Source organism: Salmo salar, chromosome ssa10 (genome assembly GCF_905237065.1).
Source record: "Salmo salar chromosome ssa10, Ssal_v3.1, whole genome shotgun sequence".
NCBI lineage: Eukaryota > Metazoa > Chordata > Actinopteri > Salmoniformes > Salmonidae > Salmo > Salmo salar.
Genome location: NC_059451.1, coordinates 1,696,276 through 1,711,616, shown reverse-complemented (window position 1 = coordinate 1,711,616; position 15,341 = coordinate 1,696,276). Strand labels below are relative to the sequence as shown.

At 35.9% G+C, this 15,341-nt stretch overlaps 1 protein-coding gene across 1 annotated transcript in view; it reads left to right on the top strand.

Moving 5' to 3' along the window:
- The window catches only part of oca2 (oculocutaneous albinism II), a 321,027-nt gene that overhangs the window by 182,757 nt on the left and 122,929 nt on the right, over positions 1-15,341 (top strand). Inside the window, exon 18 of the mRNA XM_045687206.1 lies at positions 5,151-5,259. Coding sequence (XP_045543162.1) covers positions 5,151-5,259 — 109 coding nt within the window. The remainder of the gene's footprint in view (positions 1-5,150; positions 5,260-15,341) is intronic.

The following is a 15,341-nucleotide window of genomic DNA, read 5'->3' as shown; positions in this document are numbered from 1 at the left end:
ACCACTACTAGTCCTGTCACTATACTACCACTACTAGTGTTGTCACTATACTACCGCTACTAGTCCTGTCACTAGCACTACTAGTCCTGTCACTATACTACCACTACTAGTCCTGTCACTACCACTACTAGTCCTGTCACTATACTACCACTACTAGTCCTGTCACTATACTATCACTACTAGTCCTGCCACTATACTACCACTACTAGTCCTGTCACTATACTACCACTACTAGTCCTGCCACTATACTACCACTACTAGTCCTGTCACTATACTACAGCTACTAGTCCTGTCACTACACTACCACTACTAGTCCTGTCACTATACTACCACTACTAGTCCTGTTACTATACTACCACTACTAGTCCTTTCACTATACTACCACTACTAGTCCTGCCACTATACTACCACTACTAGTCCTGTCACTATACTACAGCTACTAGTCCTGTCACTACACTACCACTACTAGTCCTGTCACTACACTACCACTACTAGTCCTGTCACTACCACTACTAGTCATGTAACTATCCTACAACTACTAGTCCTGTCATTACCACTACTAGTCCAGTTCCTATACTACCACTACTAGTCCTGTCACTACCACTACTAGTCCTGTCACTATACTACCACTACTAGACCTGTCACTACCACTACTAGTCCTGTCACTTTACTACCACTACTAGTCCTGTCAGTACACTACCACTACTAGTCCTGTCACTACCACTACTAGTCCTGTCACTATACTACCACTACTAGTCCTGTCACTACCACTACTAGTCCTGTCACTATACTACCACTACTAGTCCTGTCACTATACTACCACTACTATTCCTGCCACTATACTACCTCTACTAGTCCTGTCACTACCACTACCACTACTATTCCTGTCACTACCACTACTATTCCTGTCACTACCACTACTAGTCCTGTCACTATACTACCACTACTAGTGTTGTCACTATACTACCGCTACTAGTCCTGTCACTACCACTACTAGTCCTGTCACTACACTACCACTACTAGTGTTGTCACTATACTACCACTACTAGTCCTGTCACTAGCACTACTAGTCCTGTCACTATACTACCACTACTAGTCCTGCCACTATACTTCCACTATTAGTCCTGTCACTATACTACCACTACTAGTCCTGTCACTATACTACCACTACTAGTCCTGTCACTATACTACCACTACTAGTCCTGTCACTATACTACCACTACTAGTCCTGCCACTATACTTCCACTACTAGTCCTGTCACTACCACTACTAGTCCTGTCACTATACTACCACTATAGGCTATAGGTTTCTTGTAGGCTATAGGTTTCCTGTAGGGTTCCTGTAGGTTATAGGTTTCCTGTAGGCTATAGGTTTCTTGTAGGCTATAGGTTTCTTGTAGGCTATAGGTTTCCTGTAGGCAATAGGTTTCCTGTAGGCAATAGGTTTCCTGTAGACTATAGGTTTCTTGTAGACTATAGGTTCCTGTAGGTTTCCTGTAGTCTATAGGTTTAATGTAAGCTATAGGTTTCATGTAGGCTATAGGTTTCTTGTAGACTATAGGTTCCTTGTAGGCTATAGGTTTCCTGTAGGCAATAGGTTTCCTGTAGACTATAGGTTTCTTGTAGGCTATAGGTTTCCTGTAGGCAATAGGTTTCCTGTAGACTATAGGTTTCTTGTAGACTATAGGTTCCTGTAGGTTTCCTGTAGTCTATAGGTTTAATGTAAGCTATAGGTTTCATGTAGGCTATAGGCTTGTTGTAGGCTATAGGTTTCCTGTAGACTATAGGTTTCCTGTAGGCTATAGGTTTCTTGTAGGCTATAGGTTCCTGTAGGTTTCCTGTAGGCTATAGGTTTGCTGTAGGCTATAGGTTTCATGTAGGCTATAGGCTTGTTGTAGGCTATAGGTTTCCTGTAGGCTATAGGTTCCTGTAGGCTATAGGTTTCTTGTAGAATATAGGTTCCTGTAGGCTTGTTGTAGACTATAGGTTCCTGTAGGTTTCCTGTAGGCTATAGGTTTGTTGTAGGCTATAGGTTCCTGTAGGTTTCCTGTAGGCTATAGGTTTGTTGTAGACTATAGGTTTTTTGTAGGCTATAGGTTTCTTGTAGGCTATAGGTTTTCTGTAGGCTATTGGTTTACTGTAGACTATAGGTTCATTGTAGGCTATAGGTTTCCTGTTGGCTATAGGTTTCCTGTAGACTATAGGTTCCTTGTAGACTATAGGTTTCCTGTAGGCTATAGGTTTCCTGTAGGATATAGGTTTATTGTAGACTATAGGTTCCTGTTGGCTATAGGTTTCCTGTAGACTATTGGTTTCCTGTAGGCTTGTTGTAGGCTATAGGTTTCCTGTAGGCTATAGGTTCCTGTAGGCTTGTTGTAGGCTATAGGTTTCCTGTAGTCTATAGGTTTCCTGTAAGCTACAGGTTCCTGTAGGCTATAGGTTTCCTGTAAGGTTAAATGTTTCCTGTAGGCTATAGGTTTCCTGTAGGCTTGTTGTAGGCTATAGGTTTCCTGTTGGCTAGAGGTTGCTGTAGGTTTCTTGCAGGCTATATGTTTCCTGTAGGCTATAGGTTTCCTGTGGGCTATAGGTTTCCTGTAGGCTATAGGTTTCCTGTAGGCTTTAGGTTTCCTGTAGGCTATAGGTTTCCTGTAGACTATAGATTTCCTGTAGGCTTGTTGTAGGCAATTGGTTTCCTGTTGGCTATAGGTTTCTGTAGGTTTCTTGTAGGCTATAGGTTCCTTGTAGACTATAGGTTTCCTGTAGGCTATAGCTTTCCTGTAGGATATAGGTTTATTGTAGACTATAGGTTCCTGTCGGCTATAGGTTTCCTGTAGACTATTGGTTTCCTGTAGGCTTGTTGTAGGCTATAGGTTTCCTGTAGGCTATAGGTTCCTGTAGGCTTGTTGTAGGCTATAGGTTTCCTGTAGGCTATAGGTTTCCTGTAAGCTACAGGTTCCTGTAGGCTATAGGTTTCCTGTAAGGTTAAATGTTTCCTGTAGGCTATAGGTTTCCTGTAGGCTTGTTGTAGGCTATAGGTTTCCTGTTGGCTAGAGGTTGCTGTAGGTTTCTTGTAGGCTATATGTTTCCTGTAGGCTATAGGTTTCCTGTGGGCTATAGGTTTCCTGTAGGCTATAGGTTTCCTGTAGGCTTTAGGTTTCCTGTAGGCTATAGGTTTCCAGTAGACTATAGATTTCCTGTAGGCTTGTTGTAGGCAATTGGTTTCCTGTTGGCTATAGGTTTCTGTAGGTTTCTTGTAGGCTATAGGTTTCTTGTAGACTATAGGTTTCTTGTAGGCTATAGATTTCCTGTAGGCTATAGGTTTCCTGTAGGCTATAGGTTTCTTGTAGGCTATAGGTTCCTGTAGGCTTGTTGTAGGCTATAGGTTTCCTGTAGGCTATTGGTTTCCTGTAGGCTATAGGTTCCTGTAGGCTATAGGTTTCCTGTAGGCTATAGGTTTCTTGTAGGCTATTGGTTTCCTGTAGGCTATTGGTTTCCTGCAGGCTATAGGTTTCTTGTAGGCTATAGGTTTCCTGTAGACTATAGGTTTCCTGTAGACTATAGGTTTCCTGTAGGCTATCGGTTTCCTGTTGGCTACAGGTTTCTTGTAGGGTATATGTTTCCTGTAGACTATAGGCTTGTTGTAGGCTATAGGTTCCTGTAGGCTTGTTGTAGGCTATAGTTTTCCTGTAGGCTATAGGTTTCTTGTAGGCTATAGGTTTCCTGTAGGCTATAGGTTTCTTGTAGGCTATAAGTTTCCTGTAGGCTATAGGTTTCCTGTAGGCTATAGGTTCCTGTAGGCTATAGGTTTCTTGTAGGCTATCGGTTTCCTGTTGGCTGTGGGTTTCTTGTAGGGTATATGTTTCCTGTAGGCTATAGGCTTGTTGTAGGCTATAGGTTTCCTGTAGGATATAGGTTTCCTGTAGGCTATCGGTTTCCTGTTGGCTGCGGGTTTCTTGTAGGGTATATGTTTCCTGTAGGCTATAGGCTTGTTGTAGGCTATAGGTTTCCTGTAGGCTATAGGTTTCTTGTAGGCTATAGGTTTCTTGTAGAATATAGGTTTCTTGTAGTCTATAGGTTTCTGTTGGCTTGTTGTAGAATATAGGTTTCTTGTAGGCTATAGGTTTCCTGTAGGCTATAGGTTTCTTGTAGGCTATAGGTTGCTTGTAGTCTATAGGTTTCCTGTAGACTATAGGTTTCTTGTAGAATATAGGTTTCTTGTAGTCTATAGGTTTCTGTTGGCTTGTTGTAGAACATAGGTTTCTTGTAGGCTATAGGTTTCCTGTAGGCTATAGGTTTCTTGTAGGCTATAGGTTTCTTGTAGTCTATAGGTTTCTGTTGGCTTGTTGTAGAATATAGGTTTCTTGTAGGCTATAGGTTTCCTGTAGGCTATATGTTTCTTGTAGGCTATCGGTTTCTTGTAGTCTATAGGTTTCCTTAGACTTGTTGTAGGCTATAGGTTTCTTGTAGGCTATAGGTTTCCTGTAGGCTTGTTGTAGGCTGTAGGTTCCTGTAGGCTTTTTGTAGGCTATAGGTTTCTTGTAGGTTATAGGTTTCTTGTAGTCTCTCCTGACAGAACAAAATAACACTCTTCTTCTCCCTTAACAGAGAAGAATAACAGACACTCTTCTTCTCTCCTGACAGAACAGAATAACAGACACTCTTCTTCTCTCCTGACAGAGCAGAATAACAGACCCTCTTCTTCTCTCCTAACAGAACAGAATAACAGACACACTTCTTCTCTCCTAACAGAACAGAATAACAGACACTCTTCTTCTCTCCTGACAGAACAGAATAACACTCTTCTTCTCTCCTAACAGAACAGAATACCACTCTTATTCTCCTACAGAACAGAATAACAGACACTCTTCTTCTGTCCTGGCAGAACAGAATAACAGACAGTCTTCTTCTCTCCTGATAGAATAACAGACACTCTTCTTCTATCCTAACAGAACAGAATAACAGACACTCTTCTTCTCTCCTGACAGAATAACAGACACTCTTCTTCTCTCCTAACAGAACAGAATAACAGACACTCTTCTTCTCTCCTGACAGAATAACAGACACTCTTCTTCTCTCCCAACAGAACAGAACAACACTCTTCTTCTCTCCTAACAGAACAGAATAACAGACACTCTTCTTCTCTCCTAACAGAACAGAATAACAGACCGAGTCCTCCTGGTGAAGTGTCTTTCTGTGCTTGGGGTCGTCATCTTCATGTTCTTCCTGAACTCCTTTGTTCCCAGCATTCATCTGGAGCTGGGTAAGCTGCTGTAATGTCTCATTAAAACACCGGGACGCGTCCCTAAAAGGCACCCTATTCCCTATGAAGTGCACTACTTTGGACCCTGGTCAAAAAGTAATGCTCTACATAATGGTGAATAGGATGCCATTTTAGACACAGCCTGGTAAAGAACGACTAAGAAGTGCATTGTTTTCACTGGCTTGATGACTGGTTGTAGGTTCTGTTAGTATGGTAATGTAATTATACATGGTTGTAGGTTCTGTTAGTATAGTAATGTAATTATACATGGTTGTAGGTTCTGTTAGTATGGTAATGTAATTATACATGGTTGTAGGTTCTGTTAGTATAGTAATGTAATTACACATGGTTGTAGGTTCTGTCAGTAATGTAATTATACATGGTTGTAGGTTCTGTTAGTATAGTAGTGTAATTACACATGGTTGTAGGTTCTGTTAGTATAGTAGTGAATTATACATGGTGGTAGGTTCTGTTAGTATAGTAGTGTAATTATACATGGTGGTAGGTTCTGTTAGTAATGTAATTACACAAGGTTGTAGGTTCTGTTAGTATAGTAATGTAATTATACATGGTTGTAGGTTCTGTTAGTATAGTAATGTAATTATACATGGTTGTAGGTTATGTTAGTAATGTAATGTAATTACACATGGTTGTAGGTTCTGTTAGTAATGTAATTACACATGGTTGTAGGTTATGTTAGTAATGTAATTATACATGGTTGTAGGTTCTGTTAGTAATGTTATTACACATGGTTGTAGGTTCTGTTAGTATAGTAATGTAATTACACATGGTTGTAGGTTCTGTCAGTAATGTAATTATACATGGTTGTAGGTTCTGTTAGTATAGTAGTGTAATTACACATGGTTGTAGGTTCTGTTAGTATAGTAATGAATTACACATGGTGGTAGGTTCTGTTAGTATAGTAGTGTAATTATACATGGTGGTAGGTTCTGTTAGTAGTGTAATTACACAAGGTTGTAGGTTCTGTTAGTATAGTAATGTAATTATACATGGTTGTAGGTTCTGTTAGTATAGTAATGTAATTATACATGGTTGTAGGTTATGTTAGTAATGGTAATGTAATTACACATGGTTGTAGGTTCTGTTTTAGTAATGTAATTACACATGGTTGTAGGTTATGTTAGTAATGTAATTACACATGGTTGTAGGTTCTGTTAGTAATGTAATTCACACATGGTTGTAGGTTCTGTTAGTATAGTAATGTAATTACACATGGTTGTAGGTTCTGTTAGATAGTAATGTAATTACACATGGTTGTAGGTTCTGTTAGTAATGTAATTACACATGGTTGTAGGTTCTGTTAGTAGGTAGTTAGTAATGTAATTACACATGGTTGTAGGTTCTATTAGTAATGTAATTATACATGGTTGTAGGTTCTGTTAGTATAGTAGTGTAATTACACATGGTTGTAGGTTCTGTTAGTATAGTAGTGAATTATACATGGTGGTAGGTTCTGTTAGTATAGTAGTGTAATTATACATGGTGGTAGGTTCTGTTAGTAATGTAATTACACATGGTTGTAGGTTCTGTTAGTATAGTAATGTAATTATACATGGTTGTAGGTTCTGTTAGTATAGTAATGTAATTATACATGGTTGTAGGTTATGTTAGTAATGTAATGTAATTACACATGGTTGTAGGTTCTGTTAGTAATGTAATTACACATGGTTGTAGGTTATGTTAGTAATGTAATTATACATGGTTGTAGGTTCTGTTAGTAATGTTATTACACATGGTTGTAGGTTCTGTTAGTATAGTAATGTAATTACACATGGTTGTAGGTTCTATTAGTAATGTAATTATACATGGTTGTAGGTTCTGTTAATAATGTAATTACACATGGTTGTAGGTTCTGTTAGTATAGAAATGTAATTACACATGGTTGTAGGTTCTGTTAGTACAGTAATATATTTATACATGGTTGTAGGTTCTGTTAATAATGTAATTACACATGGTTGTAGGTTCTGTTAGTATAGAAATGTAATTACACATGGTTGTAGGTTCTGTTAGTACAGTAAGATAATTATACATGGCTGTAGGTTCTGTTAGTAATGTAATTACACATGGTTGTAGGTTCTGTTAGTATAGTAATGTAATTATGCATGGTTGTAGGTTCTTTTAGTATAGTAATGTAATTCTACATGGTTGTAGGTTATGTTAGTATAGTAATTACACATGGTTGTAGGTTCTGTTAGTAATGTAATTATACATGGTTGTAGGTTCTGTTAGTACAGTAATGTAATTACACATGGTTGTAGATTCTGTTAGTATAGTAATGCAATTCTACATGGTTGTAGGTTCTGTTAGTAATGTAATTATACATGGTTGAAGGTTATGTTTGTATGTAATTACACATGGTTGTAGGTTCTGTTAGTATAGTAATGTAATTCTACATGGTTGTAGGTTCTGTTAGTATAGTAATGTAATTACACATGGTTGTAGGTTCTGTAAGTAATGTAATTACACATGGTTGTAGGTTCTGTTAGTAATGTAATTACACGTGGTTATAGGTTCTGTTAGTAATGTAATTATACATGGTTGTATTTTCTGTTAGTAATGTAATTATACATGGTTGTAGGTTCTGTTAGTATAGTAATGTAATTATACATGGTTGTAGGTTCTGTTAGTATAGTAATGTAATTATACATGGTTGTAGGTTCTGTTAGTAATGTAATGTAATTACACATGGTTGTAGGTTCTGTTAGTAATGTAATTACACATGGTTGTAGGTTCTGTTAGTATAGAAATGTAATTACACATGGTTGTAGGTTCTGTTAGTACAGTAATATAAATATACATGGTTGTAGGTTCTGTTAGTATTGTAATTATACATGGCTGTAGGTTCTGTTAGTAATTTAATTACACATGGTTGTAGGTTCTGTTAGTAATGTAATTACACATGGTTGTAGGTTCTGTTAGTAATGTAAATATACATGGTTGTAGGTTCTGTTAGTATAGTAGTGTAATTATACATGGTTGTAGGTTCTGTTAGTATAGTAGTGTAATTATACATGGTGGTAGGTTGTGTTAGTAATGTAATTACACATGGTTGTAGGTTCTGTTAGTGTAGTAATGTAATTATGCATGGTTGTAGGTTCTTTTAGTATAGTAATGTAATTCTACATGGTTGTAGGTTATGTTAGTATAGTAATTACACATGGTTGTAGGTTCTGTTTGTAATGTAATTATACATGGTTGTAGGTTCTGTTAGTACAGTAATGTAATTACACATGGTTGTAGATTCTGTTAGTATAGTAATGCAATTCTACATGGTTGTAGGTTCTGTTAGTAATGTAATTATACATGGTTGAAGGTTATGTTTGTATGTAATTCTACATGGTTGTAGGTTCTGTTAGTATAGTAATGTAATTACACATGGTTGTAGGTTCTGTAAGTAATGTAATTACACATGGTTGTAGGTTCTGTTAGTAATGTAATTACACATGGTTATAGGTTCTGTTAGTAATGTAATTATACATGGTTGTATTTTCTGTTAGTAATGTAATTATACATGGTTGTAGGTTTTGTTAGTATAGTAATGTAATTATACATGGTTGTAGGTTCTGTTAGTATAGTAGTGTAATTATACATGGTGGTAGGTTCTGTTAGTAATGTAATTATACATGGTTGTAGGTTCTGTTAGTACAGTAATGTAATTACACATGGTTGTAGGTTCTGTTAGTATAGTAATGCAATTCTACATGGTTGTAGGTTCTGTTAGTAATGTAATTATACATGGTTGAAGGTTATGTTTGTATGTAATTACACATGGTTGTAGGTTCTGTTAGTATAGTAATGTAATTCTACATGGTTGTAGGTTCTGTTAGTATAGTAATGTAATTACACATGGTTATAGGTTCTGTAAGTAATGTAATTACACATGGTTGTAGGTTCTGTTAGTAATGTAATTACACGTGGTTATAGGTTCTGTTAGTAATGTAATTATACATGGTTGTATTTTCTGTTAGTAATGTAATTATACATGGTTGTAGGTTCTGTTAGTATAGTAATGTAATTATACATGGTTGTAGGTTCTGTTAGTATAGTAATGTAATTATACATGGTTGTAGGTTCTGTTAGTAATGTAATGTAATTACACATGGTTGTAGGTTCTGTTAGTAATGTAATTACACATGGTTGTAGGTTCTGTTAGTATAGAAATGTAATTACACATGGTTGTAGGTTCTGTTAGTACAGTAATATAAATATACATGGTTGTAGGTTCTGTTAGTATTGTAATTATACATGGCTGTAGGTTCTGTTAGTAATTTAATTACACATGGTTGTAGGTTCTGTTAGTAATGTAATTACACATGGTTGTAGGTTCTGTTAGTAATGTAATTATACATGGTTGTAGGTTCTGTTAGTATAGTAGTGTAATTATACATGGTTGTAGGTTCTGTTAGTATAGTAGTGTAATTATACATGGTGGTAGGTTGTGTTAGAATGTAATTACACATGGTTGTAGGTTCTGTTAGTGTAGTAATGTAATTATGCATGGTTGTAGGTTCTTTTAGTATAGTAATGTAATTACACATGGTTGTAGGTTCTGTTAGTATAGTAATTACACATGGTTGTAGGTTCTATTAGTAATGTAATTATACATGGTTGTAGGTTCTGTTAGTATAGTAGTGTAATTATACATGGTGGTAGGTTCTGTTAGTAATGTAATTATACATGGTTGTAGGTTCTGTTAGTACAGTAATGTAATTACACATGGTTGTAGGTTCTGTTAGTATAGTAATGCAATTCTACATGGTTGTTGGTTCTGTTAGTATAGTAATGTAATTACACATGGTTGTAGGTTCTGTCAGTATAGTAATGCAATTCTACATGGTTGTTGGTTCTGTTAGTATAGTAGTGTAATTATACATGGTGGTAGGTTCTGTTAGTAATGTAATTACACATGGTTGTAGGTTCTGTTAGTATAGTAATGCAATTCTACATGGTTGTTGGTTCTGTTAGTATAGTAGTGTAATTATACAGGGTGGTAGGTTCTGTTAGTAATGTAGTTACACATGGTTGTAGGTTCTGTTAGTATAGTAATGTAATTATACATGGTTGTACGTTCTGTTAGTATAGTAATATAATTACACATGGTTGTAGGTTCTGTTAGTATAGTAGTGTAATTATACATGGTTGTAGGTTCTGTTAGTATAGTAGTGTAATTATACATGGAGGTAGGTTCTGTTAGTAATGTAATTACACATGGTTGTAGGTTCTGTTAGTATAGTAATGTAATTATACATGGTTGTAGGTTCTGTTAGTATAGTAATGTAATTATACATGGTTGTAGGTTCTGTTAGTAATGTAATGTAATTACACATGGTTGTAGGTTCTGTTAGTAATGTAATTACACATGGTTGTAAGTTCTGTTAGTAATGTAATTACACATGGTTGTAGGTTCTGTTAGTAATGTAATTACACATGGTTGTAGGTTCTGTTAGCAATGTAATTACACATGGTTGTAGGAACTGTTAGTATAGTAATGTAATTACACATGGTTGTAGGTTCTGTTAATAATGTAATTATACATGGTTGTAGGTTCTGTTAGTATAGTAGTGTAATTATACATGGTTGTAGGTTCTGTTAGTATAGTAGTGTAATTATACATGGTGGTAGGTTCTGTTAGTATAGTAGTGTAATTATACATGGTTGTAGGTTCTGTTAGTACAGTAATGTAATTACACATGGTTGTAGGTTCTGTTAGTACAGTAATGCAATTCTACATGGTTGTAGGTTCTGTTAGTATAGTAATGTAATTACACATGGTTGTAGGTTCTGTCAGTAATGTAATTATACATGGTTGTAGGTTCTGTTAGTATAGTAGTGTAATTACACATGGTTGTAGGTTCTGTTAGTATAGTAGTGAATTATACATGGTGGTAGGTTCTGTTAGTATAGTAGTGTAATTATACATGGTGGTTGTTTCTGGTAGTCATGTAATTATACAAGGTAGTAGGTTCTGTTAGTATAGTAATGTAATTATACATGGTTGTAGGTTCTGTTAGTATAGTAATGTAATTATACATGGTTGTAGGTTATGTTAGTAATGTAATGTAATTACACATGGTTGTAGGTTCTGTTAGTAATGTAATTACACATGGTTGTAGGTTATGTTAGTAATGTAATTATACATGGTTGTAGGTTCTGTTAGTAATGTTATTACACATGGTTGTAGGTTCTGTTAGTATAGTAATGTAATTACACATGGTTGTAGGTTCTGTTAGTAATGTAATTACACATGGTTGTAGGTTCTGTTAGTAATGTAATTACACATGGTTGTAGGTTCTGTTAGTATAGTAATGTAATTACACATGGTTGTAGGTTCTATTAGTAATGTAATTATACATGGTTGTAGGTTCTGTTAGTATAGTAGTGTAATTACACATGGTTGTAGGTTCTGTTAGTATAGTAGTGAATTATACATGGTGGTAGGTTCTGTTAGTATAGTAGTGTAATTATACATGGTGGTAGGTTCTGTTAGTAATGTAATTACACAAGGTTGTAGGTTCTGTTAGTATAGTAATGTAATTATACATGGTTGTAGGTTCTGTTAGTATAGTAATGTAATTACACATGGTTGTAGGTTCTGTTAGTAATGTAATTACACATGGTTGTAGGTTCTGTTAGTAATGTAATTACACATGGTTGTAGGTTCTGTTAGTATAGTAATGTAATTACACATGGTTGTAGGTTCTATTAGTAATGTAATTATACATGGTTGTAGGTTCTGTTAGTATAGTAGTGTAATTACACATGGTTGTAGGTTCTGTTAGTATAGTAGTGAATTATACATGGTGGTAGGTTCTGTTAGTATAGTAGTGTAATTATACATGGTGGTAGGTTCTGTTAGTAATGTAATTACACAAGGTTGTAGGTTCTGTTAGTATAGTAATGTAATTATACATGGTTGTAGGTTCTGTTAGTATAGTAATGTAATTATACATGGTTGTAGGTTATGTTAGTAATGTAATGTAATTACACATGGTTGTAGGTTCTGTTAGTAATGTAATTACACATGGTTGTAGGTTATGTTAGTAATGTAATTATACATGGTTGTAGGTTCTGTTAGTAATGTTATTACACATGGTTGTAGGTTCTGTTAGTATAGTAATGTAATTACACATGGTTGTAGGTTCTGTTAGTAATGTAATTACACATGGTTGTAGGTTCTGTTAGTAATGTAATTATACATGGTTGTAGGTTCTGTTAGTGATGTATTTACACATGGTTGTAGGTTCTGTTAGTAATGTAATTATACATGGTTGTAGGTTCTGTTAGTACAGTAATGTAATTACACATGGTTGTAGGTTCTGTTAGTATAGTAATGCAATTCTACATGGTTGTAGGTTCTGTTAGTAATGTAATTATACATGGTTGTAGGTTCTGTTAGTACAGTAATTATACATGGTTGAAGGTTCTGTTACTATAGTAATGTAATTATACATGGTTGTAGGTTCTGTTAGTAATGTAATTATACATGGTTGAAGGTTATGTTTGTAATGTAATTACACATGGTTGTAGGTTCTGTTAGTATAGTAATGTAATTCTACATGGTTCTAGGTTCTGTTAGCATAGTAATGTAATTATACATGGTTGTAGGTTCTGTTAGTAATGTAATTACACATGGTTGTAGGTTCTGTTAGTAATGTAATTATACATGGTTGTAGGTTCTGTTAGTATAGTAGTGTAATTATACATGGTTGTAGGTTCTGTTAGTAATGTAATGTAATTATACATGGTTGTAGGTTCTGTTAGTATAGTAATGTAATCATACATGGTTGTAGGTTCTGTTAGTATAGTAATGTAATTACACATGGTTGTAGGTTCTGTAAATAATGTAATTACAGATGGTTGTAGGTTCTGTTAGTAATGTAATTACACATGGTTGTAGGTTCTGTTAGTAATGTAATTATACATGGTTGTAGGTTCTGTTAGTAATGTAATTATACATGGTTGTAGGTTTTGTTAGTATAGTAATGTAATTATACATGGTTGTAGGTTCTGTTAGTATAGTAGTGTAATTATACATGGTTATAGGTTCTGTTAGTATAGTAATGTAATTACACATGGTTGTAGGTTATGTTAGTATTGTAATTACACATGGTTGTAGGTTCTGTTAGTAATGTAATTATACATGGTTGTAGGTTCTGTTAGTAATGTAATTATACATGGTTGTAGGTTTTGTTAGTATAGTAATGTAATTATACATGGTTGTAGGTTCTGTTAGAGAGGTAATTATAATGGTTATAGGTTCTGTAGTATAGTAATGTAATTACACATGTTGTAGGTATAGTATGTAATTACACATGGTTGTAGGTTCTGTTAGTAATGTAATTATACATGGTTGTAGGTTCCGTTAGTATAGTAATGTAATTATACATGGTTGTAGGTTCTGTTAGTAGTGTAATGTAATTACACATGGTTGTAGGTTCCAACAGTTCAATAAGCCCTGTTAAAACATGATGCTACCAACAGTTCAATAAGCCCTGACTACAGGCCCTGTAAAAACATGATGCTACCAACAGTTCAATAAGCCCTGACTACAGGCCCTGTAAAAACATGATGCTACCAACAGTTCAATAAGCCCTGTTAAAACATGACACTACCAACAGTTCAATAAGCCCTGTTAAAACATGATACTACCAACAGTTCAATAAGCCCTGTTAAAACATGATACTACCAACAGTTCAATAAGCCCTGTTAAAACATGACACTACCAACAGTTCAATAAGCCCTGTTAAAACATGATACTACCAACAGTTCAATAAGCCCTGTTAAAACATGATGCTACCAACAGTTCAATAAGCCCTGTTAAAACATGATGCTACCAACAGTTCAATAAGCCCTGTTAAAACATGATGCTACCAACAGTTCAATAAGCCCTGACTACAGGCCCTGTTAAAACATGATACTACCAACAGTTCAATAAGCCCTGTTAAAACATGACACTACCAACAGTTCAATAAGCCCTGTTAAAACATGATACTACCAACAGTTCAATAAGCCCTGTTAAAACATGATGCTACCAACAGTTCAATAAGCCCTGTTAAAACATGATACTACCAACAGTTCAATAAGGCCTGACTACAGGCCCTGTTAAAACTGACTGTGAGTAGCTATAGAAAACAACCTGAGTGTCTTTCTTTGAGTTGCCTATTATCTCCTTTCTCTTCTTCCCTGCTGTAGATCCCTGCTATCTACCTATTATAGAGAGGAGAGGTTTCTATCTATCTGTTATAGAGAGGTGAGGTTGCTTCTTCCCTGCTATCTACCTGTTATAGAGAGGAGAGGTTGCTATCTACCTGTTATAGAGAGGAGAGGTTGCTTCATCCCTGCTATCTATCTGTTATAGAGAGGAGAGGTTGCTTCTTCCCTGCTATCTATCTGTTATAGAGAGGAGAGGTTGCTATCTATCTGTTATAGAGAGGAGAGGTTGCTTCTTCCCTGCTATCTATCTGTTATAGAGAGGAGAGGTTGCTATCTACCTGTTGTAGAGAGGAGAGGTTGCTATCTACCTGTTATAGCGAGAAGAGGTTGCTATCTACCTGGTTATAGAGAGGAGAGGTTGCTATCTATCTGTTATAGAGAGGAGAGGTTGCTATCTACCTGTTATAGAGAGGAGAAGTTGCTTCTTCCCTGCAATCTATCTGTTATAGAGAGGAGAGGTTGCTTCTTCCCTGCTATCTGATATAGAGAGGAGAGATTGCTATCTACATGTTATAGAGAGGAGAGGTGGCTATCTACCTGTTATAGAGAGGAGAGATTGCTATCTACCTGTTATAGAGAGGAGAGGTTGCTTCTTCCCTGCTATCTACCTGTTATAAAGAGGAGAGTTTGCTTCTTCCCTGCTATCTATCTGTTATAGAGAGGAGAGCTGCTATCTACCTGTTATAGAGAGGAGAGGTTGCTTCTTCCCTGCTATCTATCTGTTATAGAGAGGAGAGGTTGCTATCTACCTGTTATAGAGAGGAGAGGTTGCTTCTTCCCTGCTATCTGATATAGAGAGGAGAGGTTGCTATCTATCTGTTATAGAGAGGAGAGGTTGCTTCTTCCCT